The 17436-nt window shown below is 42.3% G+C and overlaps 1 protein-coding gene across 1 annotated transcript in view; it reads right to left on the bottom strand.

The window, feature by feature from the left end:
* Nucleotides 1–3972: 3972 nt before the first annotated feature.
* LOC119946676 (chromodomain Y-like protein) overlaps nucleotides 3973–17436 on the bottom strand; it is a 174404-nt gene continuing 160940 nt past the window's right edge. Inside the window, exons 6-7 of the mRNA XM_038768092.1 lie at nucleotides 5670–5813; nucleotides 3973–4270 (exon numbers count right to left, since the gene is read on the bottom strand). Of these exons, the coding sequence (XP_038624020.1) occupies nucleotides 4112–4270; nucleotides 5670–5813 (303 nt within the window). The 3' untranslated portion in view covers nucleotides 3973–4111. The remainder of the gene's footprint in view (nucleotides 4271–5669; nucleotides 5814–17436) is intronic.

The following is a 17436-nucleotide window of genomic DNA, read 5'->3' on the forward strand; positions in this document are numbered from 1 at the left end:
AAGTAATCCCTCTGGTCGAGCACCAACTCATTTCCCCCTCCCCCGCACAGGCCCCCATCAACTCCCTCCTTCCCCACAGCTCCCAGCCCCATGCAATGCCCCCACTTTTCCCCACCCCATCCCTGTCTTCCTGTCCCACCACCACTCCTCATCCCGCTCCCCCCACACCAGCCTTGTCAACTCATTCCCATCTAAACTCTCCCCACCCTCTATGCCCCCTCCCTCTCTCCCCTCTCTCTGCAGCTGCTGCCGAGTGTGGACTACCAAACCCCCGCTCCATTATAGGTCAGCTCCCCTTCATCCTTGACCTGTTCCTTTCCTACTCTCTCTGCCTCCTCCCCAACACAGAAATCTGGCTCTCCCCAGGGAACATGGTCTCCCCTTCTGCTCTCCTCAGAGAGGGCCTGTTCTTCTCCTCCCAATCCCACAGACTCACTGGGAAAGGAGGAGTTGTCAGCTTCCTTCTCGCACCCCAATGCTGCTTTCACACCATGCCTCCTTCCCATTTCCCTCCCCTCCTTTGAAGTCCATATTATCCACCTCCAGATTCTAGGTAGCTGTCACCCACCACCCACCCTGTTCCCACCTCCAACTTCTTTAACCATTTTGACCCCTTTCTCATCTTCTTTCTCTTTTTCCATGCCCACTCTGATCCTCAGAGACTTCAACATCCTCATAGATCTACCCATTGACTCCTCTGCCACCAGCCTTCTATCACTCCTCAACTCCGCCCTCGTGCTCCACCCCAGCTTCCCCATTCAACAACTTGGACAAGCACTCAATTTCATCATCGCTAATGACTGCACAATCTCTATTCTCACCAACTCTGAAATTGCCAATGGCTCTGAAACGCTCTGGGCATGTTACTCCCCTCTTCAAAAGTCTCCACTGGTTGCCTGTCAACCTACGCATCAAGCAAAAATTCCTCACTCTCAGCTTCAAAGCTCTCCATCACCTCGCCCCCTCTTAACTCACCTTCTTCCCCTCCTTCTACAGCCCGGCCCACACCCTCTGCTCCTCTGCCACTAACCTCCTCACTGTACCTCATTCTTGCCTGTCCTGCCGTTGACCCCCAGCCCATGTCCTCCCCTTGGCCTGCAATGCCCTCCCTCTGCACATCCACCAAGCTAGCTCTCTTCCTCCCTTCAAAGCCCTACTGAGAGCTCATCTCTTCCAGGAGGCCTTCCCAAACTGAGCCCCCTTTTCCCTCTCCTCCTCCCCATCCCCCCCGCCCTACCTCCTTCCCCGCCCCACAGCACCTGCCTATGTTTGTACAGATTTATTACTCTATTTTACTTGTACATGTTTACTATTCTATTTACTGTTAATGATATGCATCTAGCTTTATTTATATTTATTCTGATGACTTGACACCTGTCCACATGTTTTATCTTGTTGTCTGTCTCCCCCTTCTAGACTGTGAGCCCGTTGTTGGGTAGGGACCATTTCTAAATGTTGCCAACTTGTACTTCCCAAGCGCTTAGTACAGTGCTTTGCACACAGTAAGTGCTCAATAAATACAATTGAATGAATGAATGAATGGTGCTAACCTTCTTGCTGTGCCTCAGTCTCACCTGTCTTGCTGCCAACCCCTGGTCCACATCCTACCTCTGGGTTGGAACACCCTCCCTCATCAAATCTGCCAATTACTCTCCCCCTCTTCAAACTCTTAATGAAGGCTCACTTCCCCCAAAAGGCCCTCCCAGATTAACTCCACTTTTCCTCATCTCCCACTCCCTTCTGCATTGTACTGACTTGCTCCCTTTATGGTTCCCTCTCTCCCCCTCAGCAACTGGGTATATATCTGTAATTTTATTTGTTTGTATTGATGTCTGTTTATTTGTATTGATGTCTGCCTTTCCTGCTTCTATGAACATGCTGTGGGCAGGGATTGTCTCTCTTTATTGCATTTTGTACTTTCCAAAGCACTTAGTACAGTGCTCTGCACCCACTAAGCACTCAATAAGTACAACTGAATGAATGGAAATTTATTATCATGGCTGTTGCTCTTCAACTGTAACTTCATTGTTTTTCACAAACCTGTAAATCATGTGCAAGGGGAAAGATGAGAAAGCAATAGTAGGTGAACTATCAACAGGTGCAAGTCCATACAGTACCTCTTAGAGCAAAACCAGCAGTATAGTCCCCATTGATAGGCAAATACTAATTCCCTTCTGTTGGAAACCAGTTTGCTGTTCTTTATTGGAAAATTTTAATTTTTCAGATTGCTCATGCAACTTATGTTTTTTAAAAAAATAAAGATGGAATCCCACCACTTCTTTTAAGTCCAACTCTCAAAGAGTAATTAAAAGGATCTATACAGCTTCTTGGAAAAGGGAACTGAAGGGAGACCTCAAAAGAGAGGACTGTAGCAGATAAACATTTAGAATGTGTTAAGAAATATTAGCTTTATTTTAACCAGTTTTCACAGCTGAATATTTATTCTATAAAAACTTTACAGATTGTGCAGTTATATATAGTTTAACTACAGAACAAATAAGTAAGTCCCACAGATGCAAAAATACTGTACCAACCCCAGATAAAGGCTGACTTACATGGGAAGTGGGGAGGGAGGTGGTAAGTTCCAAGTATAAACTTCAAAACTGTACAAAAATAAGGTTTGATTTTATTTCATTCTTCATATAATCATTAAGATTGAAAGTCCAGATGCCCAAGTAGTAACAGGCACCTGTAGTCAGGAATCAGTAACACTTCCGAAAGGAATGCAAAATATGTCTATTTACACAGAGCACTCTTAAACACCATGCTGTATAAAGTCCATGGTGTAAACATAAAAAGCATAGACAAAGAACAGTAAATGTCTAATATAAGGTAGTTGTTTTTAAAAAGATGATTCTGTATTTAATAGCATGCCAAAAGAATTTATTAAATAAAAGAACTTATTAAATAAAAATATATTCTAGGTGAACCTAAAAATTACTCGTATGAACATAAAATGCATTTTTTTGGTGTAATACATCAATTAAATCTGCAAAAGGAAAACAAAACTGCATATAAAGTAGTATTCTCACCCAGCAACAAGAAGCACTTATGTACTTTTAAAAAAAGGAAAACTATTTTAAAACCTACTATGACTAATTTATAACCTAGATATTCATATATAAGATATTCAGTGATTCACTAATACTGCAAACTAAGCTTTCTTCTAGAGAGGCAGTGGTTTCTTCATGCTAAGTGGATAAAAATAGATTATTTTTTTATAGAGAGTCAGAGGTTTTCTTAACATAAATCCTGAGCACACATTCTGTTTTTAGGATTTGTGCATCATTCAGCTTTTCTCTATATGGGCTTCTTCTATAAAAGATACTTATTTTTCATTTAGACTATTCTATTACTTGAGGCATTTGCACCTTCTCTGAGAATGCAGTGTCTCAGATCTTGTCTGACTTGTTGGGGCAGTGAAATGTTTGGCTAATACCCATTTAAATTCTGTAGCCTGGAAGAAAATATATACAGAAAAAACAAACATTATTCCAGACTTACTGCTACCCAAGAAACAACAAACACAATTCAATGCTTTTCTTCTTTACACAGTACTAGCCAAAGATAATAAAACTACTGGAGATTCAAAAGTTGTCTGGTGCACATTGTTAGTTCATGTGTGTAAGTTGAGTTATGTCAGGACAAAGGAGATATGGTAATTTTTTTTTTCTCTTTAAGATATAGTACTTAAGAAAACTCCTCAATGGTACACAGTTTGGATTTTCCAATGGCCTATTTCCAGGCTTTTTCAGCTATGGGTAAATTTGTTTCAGTCTTTTAGAGAAGCAGCATGGCTCAATGAAAAAAGCACGGGCTTGAGAGTCAGTGGGCATGGGTTCTAATCCTGGCTCCCCCACATGTCTGCTGTGTGACCTTGGGCAAGCCACTTAACTTCTCTGAGCCTCCGTTAACTTATCTGTAAAATGGGGATTAAGACTGTGAGCCCCATGAGGGACATGATCACCTTGTATCCCCCCAGCGCTTAGAACAGTGCTTTGCACATAGTAAGCACTTAACAAATCCCATAAAAAATGAATTGGAGTATCTTTGAGCCATAGATTTCCTATTAAATTCAATTCCAGTGTCAATTTATGAGCACTGCATCCAATTAGAATTCATCAATTTTCCTCTGCAAATATTTTAAAATGGAGTCCATTCCTTGAGCAGAGCCCCAGATTTTCTTTAACACTTCACACTCTCTTTCATTTGCTTGCTCTAAGTCCATCTTCATGACATTGCGCACCAAACCTTTGGATTCTTCAAGAACCTATTCCAAACAACAACAACAAAAATTGGTTCAGCGTTAGAATGTGTATAGGACATGGTAGTGTTTTCTTTTTAGTTTTTTTTTAAAGCAAGATGTCAGTAGCCTGGGTTGTTTTGAGATGCTAGGATTCTGAAGCTTCTGATCTTTCACCAAAGCACTGGTGAGAACTAATGGGAGTTTTTCAAGTGCCTCAAGGATCTCAGAGAAAGGCAAGCTGATCCTGCTATTAACCTGGAGGAAATTCAAGACCAAACTGAACAGTCTTTTTTCCTCCCTTCCATTTTGATGCCAAGTTCCATGGCCAGCGCTGCATTATCAGCAAGTGGATTTTCCACTTCAAAGACTGTCCAGGCCAGAGTTCCCTCGACTCTCTTTCATGCAACAGTGGCTTTCTGGAAGTTTCAGTCATCTGGTAGGTTCTGGGGCTTTATTCCTCTGCTGCTTAGACAGAGTCCACATTCCTGCTCCACCTCTATTATCCACATCACTTTTTCCCATCCAATAGCTCTGGGTCAGTGAGAGTTAACAGCATTTTCCTTTTCAAAATAGACTTCGAGACTTTCAGAATTTCAGATTTTCAGGTTTAAATGGAAAGTTTGAGCTTTTCTTTTAAATTTCATTTGTTATTTTTTGTTACAGCAAAGTAGGTTATGCAACATTGTCAGTGTCTTTCTGATAAAAACCACAGTGTGAAATATGAACAGCTAATTTTACATTCTCACATTGGTAAGTAACCTTTCCCTGGATTTGAGAAGCATTACAGAATGGGATTTTGATTTTAGCATCAAATGCAAATACTGTTTTTTGAAAGCTGTGGAAGTCATGAAAGTAACCTTTCTTTTCCTTCTCTTTTCCCATTGACTGTGCTTACAATTCTCCCTAATCTCCTTATATTGAAGGAGTAGGAAATGTTGTCATTCATTCATTCATTCAGTTGTATTTATAATAATAATAATGGTGGCATTTATTAAGTGCTTACTATATGCAAAGCACTGTTCTAAGCGCTGGGGAGGTTACAAGGTAATCAGGTTGTCCCACGTGGGGCTCACAGTCAATCTCCATTTTACAGATGAGGTAACTGAGGCCCAGAGAAGTGAAGTGACTTGCCCAAAGTCACACAGCTGACAATTGGTAGAGCCGGGATTTGAACCCATGACCTCTGACTCCAAAGCCTGGGCTCTTTTCCACTGAGCCACACTGCTTATAGAGCACTTACTGTGTGCTGAGCACAGTACTAAGCACTTGGGAAGTACAAATCGGCAACATAATAGAGACAGTCCCTACCCAACAACGGGCTCTATCTAGAAGTTCTTTATAGGGCACATGAGTTTCCTGGAGGCATCCTGCTGTACACATCTAAAAGAATCAATGTAATACGCAAGAAACAAATGAAACTTACAACTGAATTACATGTGACAAGTTCCTTAATTCGCACCATTACTTCCTGTGTGAATGTCCCTGGCCAAAACACTTGGGAGACCAATCCTTTGGCACAAGCCTCCTGTGCAGTCAACTTCCTTCCACTGAACAACATTTCATTTGCCTAAGGGAAAGAAGAGTTATTTCTGATATGAAATGTAATGGGTAAAAGAGGAGGTGAGCAAAGGGGAAGGCCAAAGGAGGGGAGGTGGGAAGGAGAGAAGCTGAACAACCTAGAACACCCCAACCCCCAAATTAAGCATATTTTGAGAAATGCTTACCCTCAGTGTGGCTGCTGAAGCATTTAATCCAGATGTGTTGTACTGGGATCTTTGCACCAAGTACAAAACAAAACTAAATCTAACAGTTTCTGACTGCCACAGGCATTGACACAATTTATTTTTGCTCTCGAAGAAAATCACGAGAAAAACATTAGCCATCTCACTCCTTTCAAAGAACAGTTAGTTATAAACTCATTCATTTGTTCAATTCATTCAATCATATTTATTGAGTGCTTACTGTGTGCAAAGCACTGTACTAAGCACTTGGAAAGTACAATTGGAGAAGAAAGAGAGACAATCCTTACCAACAGGCTCACAGTATAGAAAGGGGGAGACAGACAAAAAACAAAGGAAAACAAGCAGACAGGCATCAAACAGCATCAACTGAAATAAATAGGATTATACATATATACATATCATTAATAAATAGAATAATAAGTACATACATATATACACAAGTGCTGTGGGGCAGGGGATAGAGCAGAGGGAGGGAGTCAGGGTGCTGGGGAGGAGGGAAGGAGGAGCAGAGCAAAAGGGGGCTCAGTCTGGGAAGGCCTCCTGGAGGAGGTGAGTTTTCAGTAGGGCTTTGAAGGGGGGAAGTGTGCTAGTTTGGCAGATGTGAGGACAGCGGGCATTCCAGGCCAGAGGAAGGACATGGGCCAGGGCTCAACGGTGAGGCAGGTGAGAATGAGGCACAGTAAGGAGGTTAGCAGCAGAGGAGTGGAGTGCGTGGGCTGGGCTGCAGAAGGAGAGAAAAGTGAGGTAGGAGGGGGCAAGATAATGGAGAACTTTGAAGCCAAGAGTGAGGAGTTTTTGCTTCACAGGAATGTGGATGGGCACCCACTGGAGATTTTTGAGGAGGGAAGTGACATGCCCAGAGAGCTTCTGTATCAAGATAATCTGGGCAGCAGAGTGAAATATAGACTTAAGTGGAAAGAGACAGGAGGTTGGGAGGTCAGAAAGGATGCTGATGCAGTAATCCAGCTGGGATACAATAAGTGACTGTACAAACAAGGTAGCGGTTTGGATGGAAAGGAAAGGATGGATCTTGGCAATGTTGTGGATTTTGCCAATTTGTACTTCCCAAGTGCTTAGTACAGTGCTCTGCACATAGTAAGTGCGCAATAAATACGATTGATGATGATGATGTGTGGGGTAAATGACAGAGCGGAGTCAAGGATGTTACCAGGGTTGTGGGCTTGTGAGACAGGAATGATGGTTGTGCCGTCCACAGGGATGGGAAAGTCAGGAAGAGGACAGGGTTTAGGAGGGAAGATCAGGAGCTCAGTCTTGGACATGTTGAGTTTTAGATGGCAGGCAGACATCTAGATGGAGATGTCCTGAAGGCAGGGGGAGATGCAAGCCTGGAGGGAGGGAGAACAGAGGAAGAGATGTAGATTTGGGTATCATCCATGTAGAGATGATAGTTGAAGCCATGGCATTGAATGAGTTCACCAAGGTATTGAGTTTAGAGAGAGAAAAGAAGGGGATCAAGAACTGACCCTTTACTTAGGGGAAATGAGGGGCAGGAGGAGCCCGAAAAGGAGACTGAGAATGAACGGCCAGAGAGATGAGGAGAACCAGGAGAGAAAGGAGTCAGTGAAGCCAAAGTTGGAAAACATGTTAAGGAGTAGGGGATGGTCGACAGTGTAAAAGGCAGCTGAGAGGTCAAGGACGATTAGGATAGAGTAGGAGCCATTAGATGTGGCAAGAAAGAGATCATTGGTGATGTTTGAAAGGGCAGTTTTGGTGTAGAGGAAAGAATGGAAGCCAGATTGGAGGGGGTCCAGGAGAGAGTTGGAGTTGAGAATTTGAGGCAGCCAATGTAGATGACTTGCTCTAGGAGTTTGGAAAGGAAGGGTAGGAGGGAAGTGGGGTGAAACCTGGAGGAGACAGTGGGGTGAAGGGAGGAGGTTTTTTTTAGGATGGGAGAGAAGTGGGCATATTTGAAGGCAGAAGGGAAGAAGCTAGTGGAGAGTGAGCAGTTGAAGATGGAAGTTAAGGAGGGGTGGAAGGAAGGGTTGAGAGTTTTTATAAGGTGAGAGGGAATGGGGTCAGAAGCACAGGTGGAGGGGGTGGCACTTGAGAAGAGGGAGGAGATCCCTGAAGATACTGCTGGAAAGGATGGGAAAGTAGAGGAGATCAAGAGTAGGGGGGATGAAGAAAGGGGAGGGGTGACTTTGGGGAGCTCAGACCTGAAGGTGTGAATTTTTCCTAATGAAGTAGGTGGCCAGATCATTGGGGGTAAGAGATAGCAGAGGGGGAGGAACAGGGGCCTGACGAGGGTGTTAAATGTCTGGAACAGCTGATGGGCAGTGATTGACATGGGTGTCAATAAGGGAAGAGAAATAATTTTGCCTGGCAGAGGAGAGGGTAGAGTTATGGCAAAAAAGGATAAATTTAAAGTGTACAAGTTTGGCCTAGTGTTCAGACTTTTGCCAGCAGCGTTCAGCAGCTCAAGCATAACAGTGAAGGAGGTGGAAGGTGGCAGTGATCCAGGACTGTAGGTAATAATAATAATAATAATAATAATGGCATTTATTAAGTGCTTACTATGTGCAGAGCACTGTTCTAAGCGCTGGGAGGGATACAAGGTGATGAGGTTGTCCCACATGGGGCTCACAGTCTTTATCCCCATTTTACAGATGAAGGAACTGAGGCACAGAGAAGTTAAGTGACTTGCCCAAAGTTACACAGCTGACAAGTGGCGGGGCCAGGATTTGAACCCATGGCCTCTGACTCCAAAGCCCGGGCTCTTTCCACTGAGCCACGCTGCTTCTCATAAGTAAGTCCTGAGAGAGCAACGACTGGACAGGGGACTGAATGAGTTGAGTATAGAGAGTGGAGTTGAGAGTCAACTTGGTTATCAAGAGTGGGTAGAATGGGTAGGAATGTGGAGTGGAGTGTGATGCACTGAGAAATATGCATTGGGTCGAGAGAGTGATGGGCTCTGTGGGGGAGTAATACAGATTTACAGGGAGGGGGAATGTGAGAGAGGAGGCAGGTGAGAAGGTTATGGTCAGAAAAAGGTATTTCAGAGTTGGTGAGGGTGGAGATAGTGCAGCAGTTACAGATGATGAGATCGAGGGTGTGAGCAGGTTGGTGAATGGGCGAGGTGGGGTGGAGCAGGAGGTTGGTGGAGTCAAAGAGTGATAGAAGGCAGGCACCAGAAGAGTCACCGGGTTCATCCATATGGATGTTGAAGTCTCCAAGGATCTGATTGAGCATGGAAAAGGAGAGAAGAAAGGTGATAAATGGGTAAAAATGGTTGAAAAAGTTGGAGGTGGGATCAGGGGGGCCATAGATGACGGTTATGAGAATCTGGAGGGGGTGGTGGAGGCAGATAATATGGGCTTCAAATGAGGGGAAGGAAAGGGAAGGGGGAGGAGGGATGGTGTGAAAGCGGCACTGGGGTGTGAGAAGGAATCTGGAAACCTTCTCTTTTCCCAGGGAGTCTGGGGAACAGTAGAAGGAGAAGCTTCTGCTAGAGGGAGCAGCAGGAGAGAGTGTGTTACCAGAGGTGAGCCGCGTTTCAGTGTTGGTGAGGAGAATGAGAGAGTGGGAAAGGAACAGGTCAAGGATGAAGGGAAGCTTACCTACAATGGAGTGGGTGTTCCATAGGCCACACTTGGCAGCAACTGTGGAGGAAGGGGAGAGGGGGGAAGGGTGTGGAGGTTGGGGAGAGTTTGGATGGAAAAGATGGGGTGTGGTTTGGATGGGTGTCCTCAGGTGGGGATTCAGGTGTCCAGGAAGAGGACAACCATGAGCCCTGTTGTGGGACATTGGGGCCCGACTGTGGGCTTCTCACTAAGGGAGATATCAGCGCCCTCCAGAGAGAAGGAAACGCAGCGTCCGGAGGTAGAAGTTCCAAGTGGGAAGCTGACCGTGGGCCTAACTGCAGATTCTTCAGGAGGGGAGATCTCGGCGTCCTTGTAGCAGCATCCAGATGGAAAAGATCCTTCCAGGAGCAGGAGGACTTGGGGCCCAATTCAATCCCTATTCTCCCACCTACTTAGACTATGAGCCCCATAAGTACTTAAAACTATTTAAGTACTTAAAAACTATTTTTATTATTATCATCATTATCACTTCAAAGTTTTAAATGTTCCTGGCCATCTTGTGAATATTCAGAAAATACCCATTTGGACTTATGCTTTCACAATAGAGACAAACATATATCTCTGCTTCCTAGCTTTTTGTAGAGAAAAGTTTTTCTGAAGCCTGCCTTAATAGTTTACCATAATCACTCATTTCCTAAGGAATTTTAGACTTTCAAGATTTGGATTCCTGCATCCGAGAAGAAATAACAAGGTCACTTAAACCTGAAAAAGTATTTTCTGCAACTTGAATCTCAAACTTTTCTTTTGCTGGCATAGCATGCTTTTTGCCTCAGAAACATGTATGTTGGAACCTTCTTCATCTGCTCTGGGGTCAAACATGGACCCTGAGTGAGTAATTTTTTCCAAAGGGGCCCTAGAAGCCTCAAAAGCATCATCAATCAATAAATCATATTTATTGAGTGTTTACTGTACACAAGAGCATTTAGGTCAGTGCTCAGTAGATTATGGTACGACAGCGTTGGTAGACTCCCATCCCATCCCAGATGTGTTTATATCATTACCTGATTCATTATGTGTAAGTAAATTAGATTAACTTTGAATAAAGGCATAAAACATTTTATATAACTGTCAAAAAACTTTTGGGGCTTCAAGTGGGGTGCCAAGGAAAGGAGAGGATCTCTCTATCTTCAAATCTCATCTCACAAAGGCCTAATTTTAGGGTTCATGACCCAGGTCCTAGTCTGCCACGAGAATATTTGTTGGACAAAGTAAGAACATTTGAACAGTACCAGAGAAGCAATATGGCCTAGTGGAAACAGCATGGCCTGTGAGTCAGAAGGCCTGGGTTCTAATCCTGCTTCCACTGACCTGCTCTGTGACTTTGGGCAAGTCAATTAATTTCTTTGTACCACTGTTACCTCATCTACAAGTTCAGGATTCAGTAACTGTTCTCCCTCCCACTTATACTCTGAGCCTCATGTGGGACCTGATTAGCTTGTATCTACCCCAAGCACCTAGCACAATGTTTGGCACATAATAATAATAGTGATAATAATAATAAGGATGATGGTATTTGTTAAGCGCTTACTATTGCCAAGCATTGTTCTAAGCACTGGGGTAGATACAAGGTAATCAGGTTGTCCCACGTTGGGCCCAGTCGTTGGGCCCAGTCTTAATCCACATTTTACAGATGAGATAACTGAGGCTGACAGTAGTCAAGTGACTTGCCCAAAGTTACACTGCTGATAAGTGTTGGAGCCAGTATTAGAAGTCACAACCTACGACATAGTAAGTGCTTAACAAGTACCATAATTATTATCATTACTATGTTTTAAAGAAACCCTAAAATACCCATCCTAGTGAAAATGAGTTACTCTGTAGCTATTGCTGTGATTCAACTTATGTTTTTAACCTGTTAGTTAAGCTTTTCAACCTAGACAGTCTTTCCTAATTTGTAAGTTAGGCTTTGTAGTGAATGCACTGGAATGGCAAGAAATACAGACGATTTCCCTATAAAAGTACAAAACTCTAACACATCAGTGCTGTGGAACTAAGTCTAGTGGAATCAGCAGTTGAATTACTTAAAAGTAAGCATAAAGGAAAGTTAAACTAGCATTTCTTTCAACGAGCTGTAGAATCAAAGAGACAAGACTTAGAAGCAAATCTACAAGGCAAGGGAGCTAAAAAGTCTTCCTGAGTTCACCACACTTGTCCCAGATGGAGACTGTAATTTCCAGGCCTGAGTTTACTCCTGGCAACACAAAATTCCAGGGAAGAAACTGGAACTGGTACTTCACTGCCTGGTTATGCCTGATTCTGCTTGACTGCTATTGTTGGCAACCCATCATTTCACTCTGCATACATGCGCAAAAATGTTGAAGCCACCTTCCCTAATCAGTCCACAAGGCAACTGAGAGGGGAGTGCAAGAATGTAGAGTCAACCTGATATATTTCCCTATTATAATTTTCCCTATCTGTAATTTAATGTCTGTCTCCCCCTGTAGGCTGTAATCATGTCTCCGATGTTGTACTTTCCCAAGACCTTAGTACAGTGCTCTATTCATTCAACACTGTAGATTGATTATTCCTTTGACTCCCTCCCTTTCTTGGAAGGGGAATTTCTGGGAAATAAGACTTTGGTACTTATCCACTCCATTCTCAGGATTGCACCTGGAGAGTTTCTAGGACTCAGTCAAGGCAGTCAATTAGAGGCGTACCCATTCCATTCTTAGCTTGGCACTGGCTAACAAGTGGAAAGCAATCTGCTACACATCAAAACTCACCCATAATGGGCAACAGTGGTGTGAGAGTCGAGGGCGGAGACTTGATTTTATTAGGTGGAAGAAGGCAATGATAAACCACTTCCGTATTTTTACCAAGAAACCTCTATGGATACACTACCAGAACAAGTGCAGAGCAGAGTGGGGCATTCTGGGAGAGATGCATCCATGGAGTCACTAATGGTCAGAGATGACTCAACGGCACAGGACAAAACAAGACATCCACATCAAGATTTATGGTGTGCCAATGACAAATTCACACATAATTTTCCTTCTTTTTATTCCCAGGTGATAAAGTGTCCAGGGGACATTGGAGTTCACCATGACAACCCCTTCTTTTTCCTTCCCTCTATGCCACCTTACTATGCATGTACAAATCCTTAAATCTCTGGTCTCCCTGTGCTTGGAGAGAGTCTCCATAATTTGTGTTGCCTTTAGATTCTAAGATCTTAGACAGGCAGGAACTGTGCCTTTAACTTACCCAGATACAACCAAATCCAGCAACATGGGCATTTTACTTGAGATATCCTCTGATTTGCTTTCAATTTTACTTGACTATAATGAAGTTTCAAACTAGTATTTCTGAACAAAGGAGAGATGGACAATTGTCAGTTTTCCCAGAAAACATGCTTTTCCTTGCTTTGGACAGAATTTGACTGGAGAATTAGGGAATGTTCTTCTAACATGGCACTGTTCTTCTAACATGGTACATCTGTCTGGAGGCAGTGAGAAACAAAGTTGCCCTTCATATCAGAAGAGGACACAACTGATGGTGCAGTTCACCCAACAGCACATGTGGAGCTGAAAAGACCATTGTGGGCAGAAGACACAACCATTAGCAGACATGTGTCACTGGACACACACAGCTCAGACATGTTACCCCTAACACTGGTTAAGGAAAACTGGAGCTCATCTGTACTCTCTAGGCCACAAGCTCCTTGTGGGCATGGAATGTGTCTACCAGCTCTGCTGTAATGGACTCTCTCAAACATTAGTACAGTGTTTGGCACACATCATCATTAACAGTATTCAATGAGCACCTATATGTGCAGAGCACTGTAATAAGTGCTTGGGAGAGAACACATTCAGTACTTTCCACATGACTGATAAAGAACATAACCACACTCTAGCACAACTGACCATTTAAGGTCACAAGGAACTAACTGCCCAAGACCCTCATTTAAATGGTATTACAGACGGAGTTCTTGGAAGTTAAAGTTATGAGCAGGGATCATGCTACATTCTACTCTACCAAGAGCTTAGTATAGTACTCTGCACATGATAAATACCACTGACTGACTGATATTACAGTGGGAAATTTTACTGCTGGTAAGGGTGGCTTTTATTACATCAAAGATTTTTGTATTCTGTAAATCTGTAATTCTGTGAGCTGATATTAAGGGTAGTAGCTTTCTGTCATCAACACCTGTACTAACTTCTTCTCTCCCTCAAATTTTATAGGGGCACTATGTAGGCACATGTGCATAGTACACGGCAATACATACTTTGGCGGCTTTAATTTTCCACCTTTCCAAAGGAAGAGACCTCAAACCAACATTTCCTTTCTATCTTTAGCCCCACACTTCCAACAATCTCTTGGGGAAATTAATCTTTCTTTCCATATTGGATATTTATTAGTATTACTATCAAGTGCTGTCAAGTCACTTGCTGTTCACAGCGACTCTATGGATATACTTTCTCCAGAACGTCCTGTCTTCTGCCATGACCCATAATCTTGTTAATGGTTCTTCCGTTATTGTTGTTATGGTTTCTATCCATCTACCTTCTGGTCTGCCTCTTCCACATTTTTCCTGGACTTGTCTGAGCAATGGTGTCTTCTCCAGAGAATTAGTCCTCCTAATAATGTGCCCAAAATACAGTAATCTACGTTGACTCATTTGGCCTTCCAAAAACCATTTTGGCTTTATTTGCTCCAAAATCCATTTGTCTGTTGTTCAGGAAATCCATGGTATTCATAAAAGTCTTCTCTGATACCTCATTTCAAAAGAATCAGTGCTCTTTTTAGCCTGTTTTTTCGCTGTCCAGCTTTCAGATCCATTTGTTGTCACTGGAAGCACCACAGCGTTGACAACTTGTATTTTTAGGGAAATTGTTATATCAGCACATGGGACATTGAGAAACAGAGGAGCAGAGAAGCAGCATAGCGTAGTGGATTGTGCTCGGGCCCAGGATTCAGAAGGTTATGGGGTTCTAATCCTGGCTGTGCCACTTGTCTGCTGTGTGACCTTGGGCAAGTCACTTGACTTTTCTGTGCCGGTAAACCATTCTGTTTCTCCAAATTCTGTTCTTATTGTAGCCTCCTGTTTGGCATATATGTTCTGCATTAATGCAATTAAATGGTCTGGCATGTCCATTTTCCTTAATATGCTCCAGAGTTTCTCGTGGTCCATGCAGTCAAAGGCCTTACTAACATCAATGAAGCACATGCTGATTTCTTTTTCATATTCTCTTGTCATTTCATTTATCCAATGGACATCAGCAATAATATCTAACATCTCTCGTTGTTTCCAGAATCCTGCTTCCACACTGGGCAATTCACATCCCATGTAGGTCTCCATTAGATGCTGTGTAACCTTTAGCAATACCTTGCTGGCATTTGAGATCAAGAAAACTGTATGATAATTGTTGCACTTAGCTGTATCTCCTCTCTCTAGTACTGGAACACTGACCTCTTCCAATCAGTTGGCAATTGAATGGTTAGCCATACCGGCTGACAAAATTTGGTAAGGATGAGTGGCTCTAATCCAAAAGGAACTTCTTCAAATACTTCTTGTAGATTGCTATCTTTATGGTATAGTTCCTGTAAGTATTCTTTCTACCTCAGTTTGATTCCAGTGGCTTCATTTATTATCAGTCCATCTTTGCTTTTGACAAAGCCAACCTGAAAACAAAATGTTCCCTCAATTTCCTTCATCTTCTGAAATAGTGATCTTGTCTGCTCATATTTGTTACTTTAATTCCATTTCTATTCCTGTTGTCCTTCCTAGCAGAGTGCTGGAATTCTCAGCTCAGTTCTTTAACCAGATTCTTTTGTCCTCTGATTTTTGCTTCCTTCCTTTTCCTGACTACTTCCAGAGTTATGTTCGACATCCATTTTGGCTTTTTCTGTTTTCTGACCTTTTGCAATACTGTGTTGCTTTCTTCTTCAATGACATTTTTAATCTATGTCCACCTTTTCTCTGGCTCCTTGGCTGTGAGAGTAAGCACCTCAAATTAATTTTTACATGATTCTTAAATATAGGGGGAATATTAATCAGGTCATATCTGGACAGCTATAAGGCATGATTGTTATTTCTCAGTTTTAGCCTTAGTTTACACAGTAATAGCTCATGATATGTTCCAAAATCAGCTTGAGGTCATGTTCTTAAAATAATAATAATAATAATAATAATAATAATAATGACGGTATTTGTTAAGCACTTACTATGTGCAAAGCACTATTCTAAGTGCTGGGGGGAATACAAGATGATCAGATTGTCCCATATGGGGCTTACAGTCTTAGTCCCCATTTTATAGATGAGGTAACTGAGGCTCAGAAAAGTGCAGTAACTTGCCCAAAGTCACTCAGCTGACAAGTAGCAGGGCCGGGATTAGAACCCATGACCTCTGATTCCCAAGCCCATGCTCTTTCCACTGAGCCACGATGCTCTCAAAATAGAACTCCTCCATCTCTTTCTACAAATAATAAGGTCTATTTTATTTCTACATAGTCCATCTGGTGAAGTTCATGTGTTCAGTTGTCACTTAGGTTGGATAAAGGAAGTGTTGGCCATAAAAAAGTCATTTGATTCACAGAAATCAGTAAGTCGGTCATTGGCTTGATTCTGATTTCCAAGGCCATATTGTCCAACAACCTTCATTTCCACTCCATTACCAATTTTTGCATTCCAATCCCCAGTGATACTCAACACATTTGCTTGCAGCTTTTATCAATCTCTCTGCACTTCACTGTAAAACCCATCTATTTCTTCTTGCTCTGCATCTGTTGTTGGGACATACACCTTAAGTATTATTAAAATGAATGTTTTCTCTCTGAATCTAGCAGATATCAACCAGTCATTGATAGAATTATATCCAATAACTGTCTCAGCAATTTTTGTTGTCAAAATTACCACTACACCATTACTTCTTTTTTCAGCATGAGCAGAATACTAGATGATGTGTTCTTTTGACTGGAAATGCCCAACTGCAGTCCATTTCAGTTCACTTATTCCTTGGATGTTGATCTTCTTTCAGTCCATTTCATTCTTGACTATTTCCAGCTTTCTCTGGTTCACATTCCACACATTCCATGTTCCAATAAAAAGGTTATTTTTACAGCTTCAGATTCTCATTTCTCATATGGCAACATCAGCAACCATACATCATGAAGGCTTTATGCCAGCCACGTCTTAAACACTCATGATACTCTGAGACATCGTCTGCTCTTCCTCAGTAGCTCATTGAGTGCCTTCCGACCTAAAGGACTCAACTTCCAGCACTATATCTGTAGTCATTCTGGTATGTGTACCCATAGTTTCCTTGTTAAAAATATGGAAACTGTTTACCATTGCCTTCTTCTGAGCAATGAAAACTTGAGTCTCTGCCATTGTCTTTAATCAATATTCTGATCATTTGATCATCTGCCTTTGACTACTTCCCATGCTGCTGCTGCCCAGTACAGGTGAATCAACCTTGTCTGATGCTTCTGCTTAGACCTTTTCTTTATGCATAACTTTAACAAAAGTATCTCTCAATGGAATAGCTCTAAGCTTCATTGCCTTTTGCAAACTCTGCTGCTACACTAAGGCACTGATTCATAGAAGAGGTCAATTATTAGTGTAAGGCTTTTAATAAACGGAGCTCTGAGGCAAGAGATTTACAGCAAAAGCTAAAGATATCAAATAAAACAAACTGGTTGGGATAAAGTTAGTTTGAGCATATAAAAGACATAATTTTAATTATATTAAAATTTCCTTATAACAAATTTTTATAATAAAAGCCTTACTGGTTTTTGTTTATCAATAGTATCAATCTTCCCATCTAGAATGTAAGCTGCTTGTGGGCAGGGAATATGCCTAACAACTCTGCTAAATTGTACTCTCCCAAGCTGTTAGTACAGTGCT

This window comes from Tachyglossus aculeatus, chromosome Y2 (genome assembly GCF_015852505.1).
Source record: "Tachyglossus aculeatus isolate mTacAcu1 chromosome Y2, mTacAcu1.pri, whole genome shotgun sequence".
NCBI classification, from domain to species: Eukaryota; Metazoa; Chordata; class Mammalia; order Monotremata; family Tachyglossidae; genus Tachyglossus; species Tachyglossus aculeatus.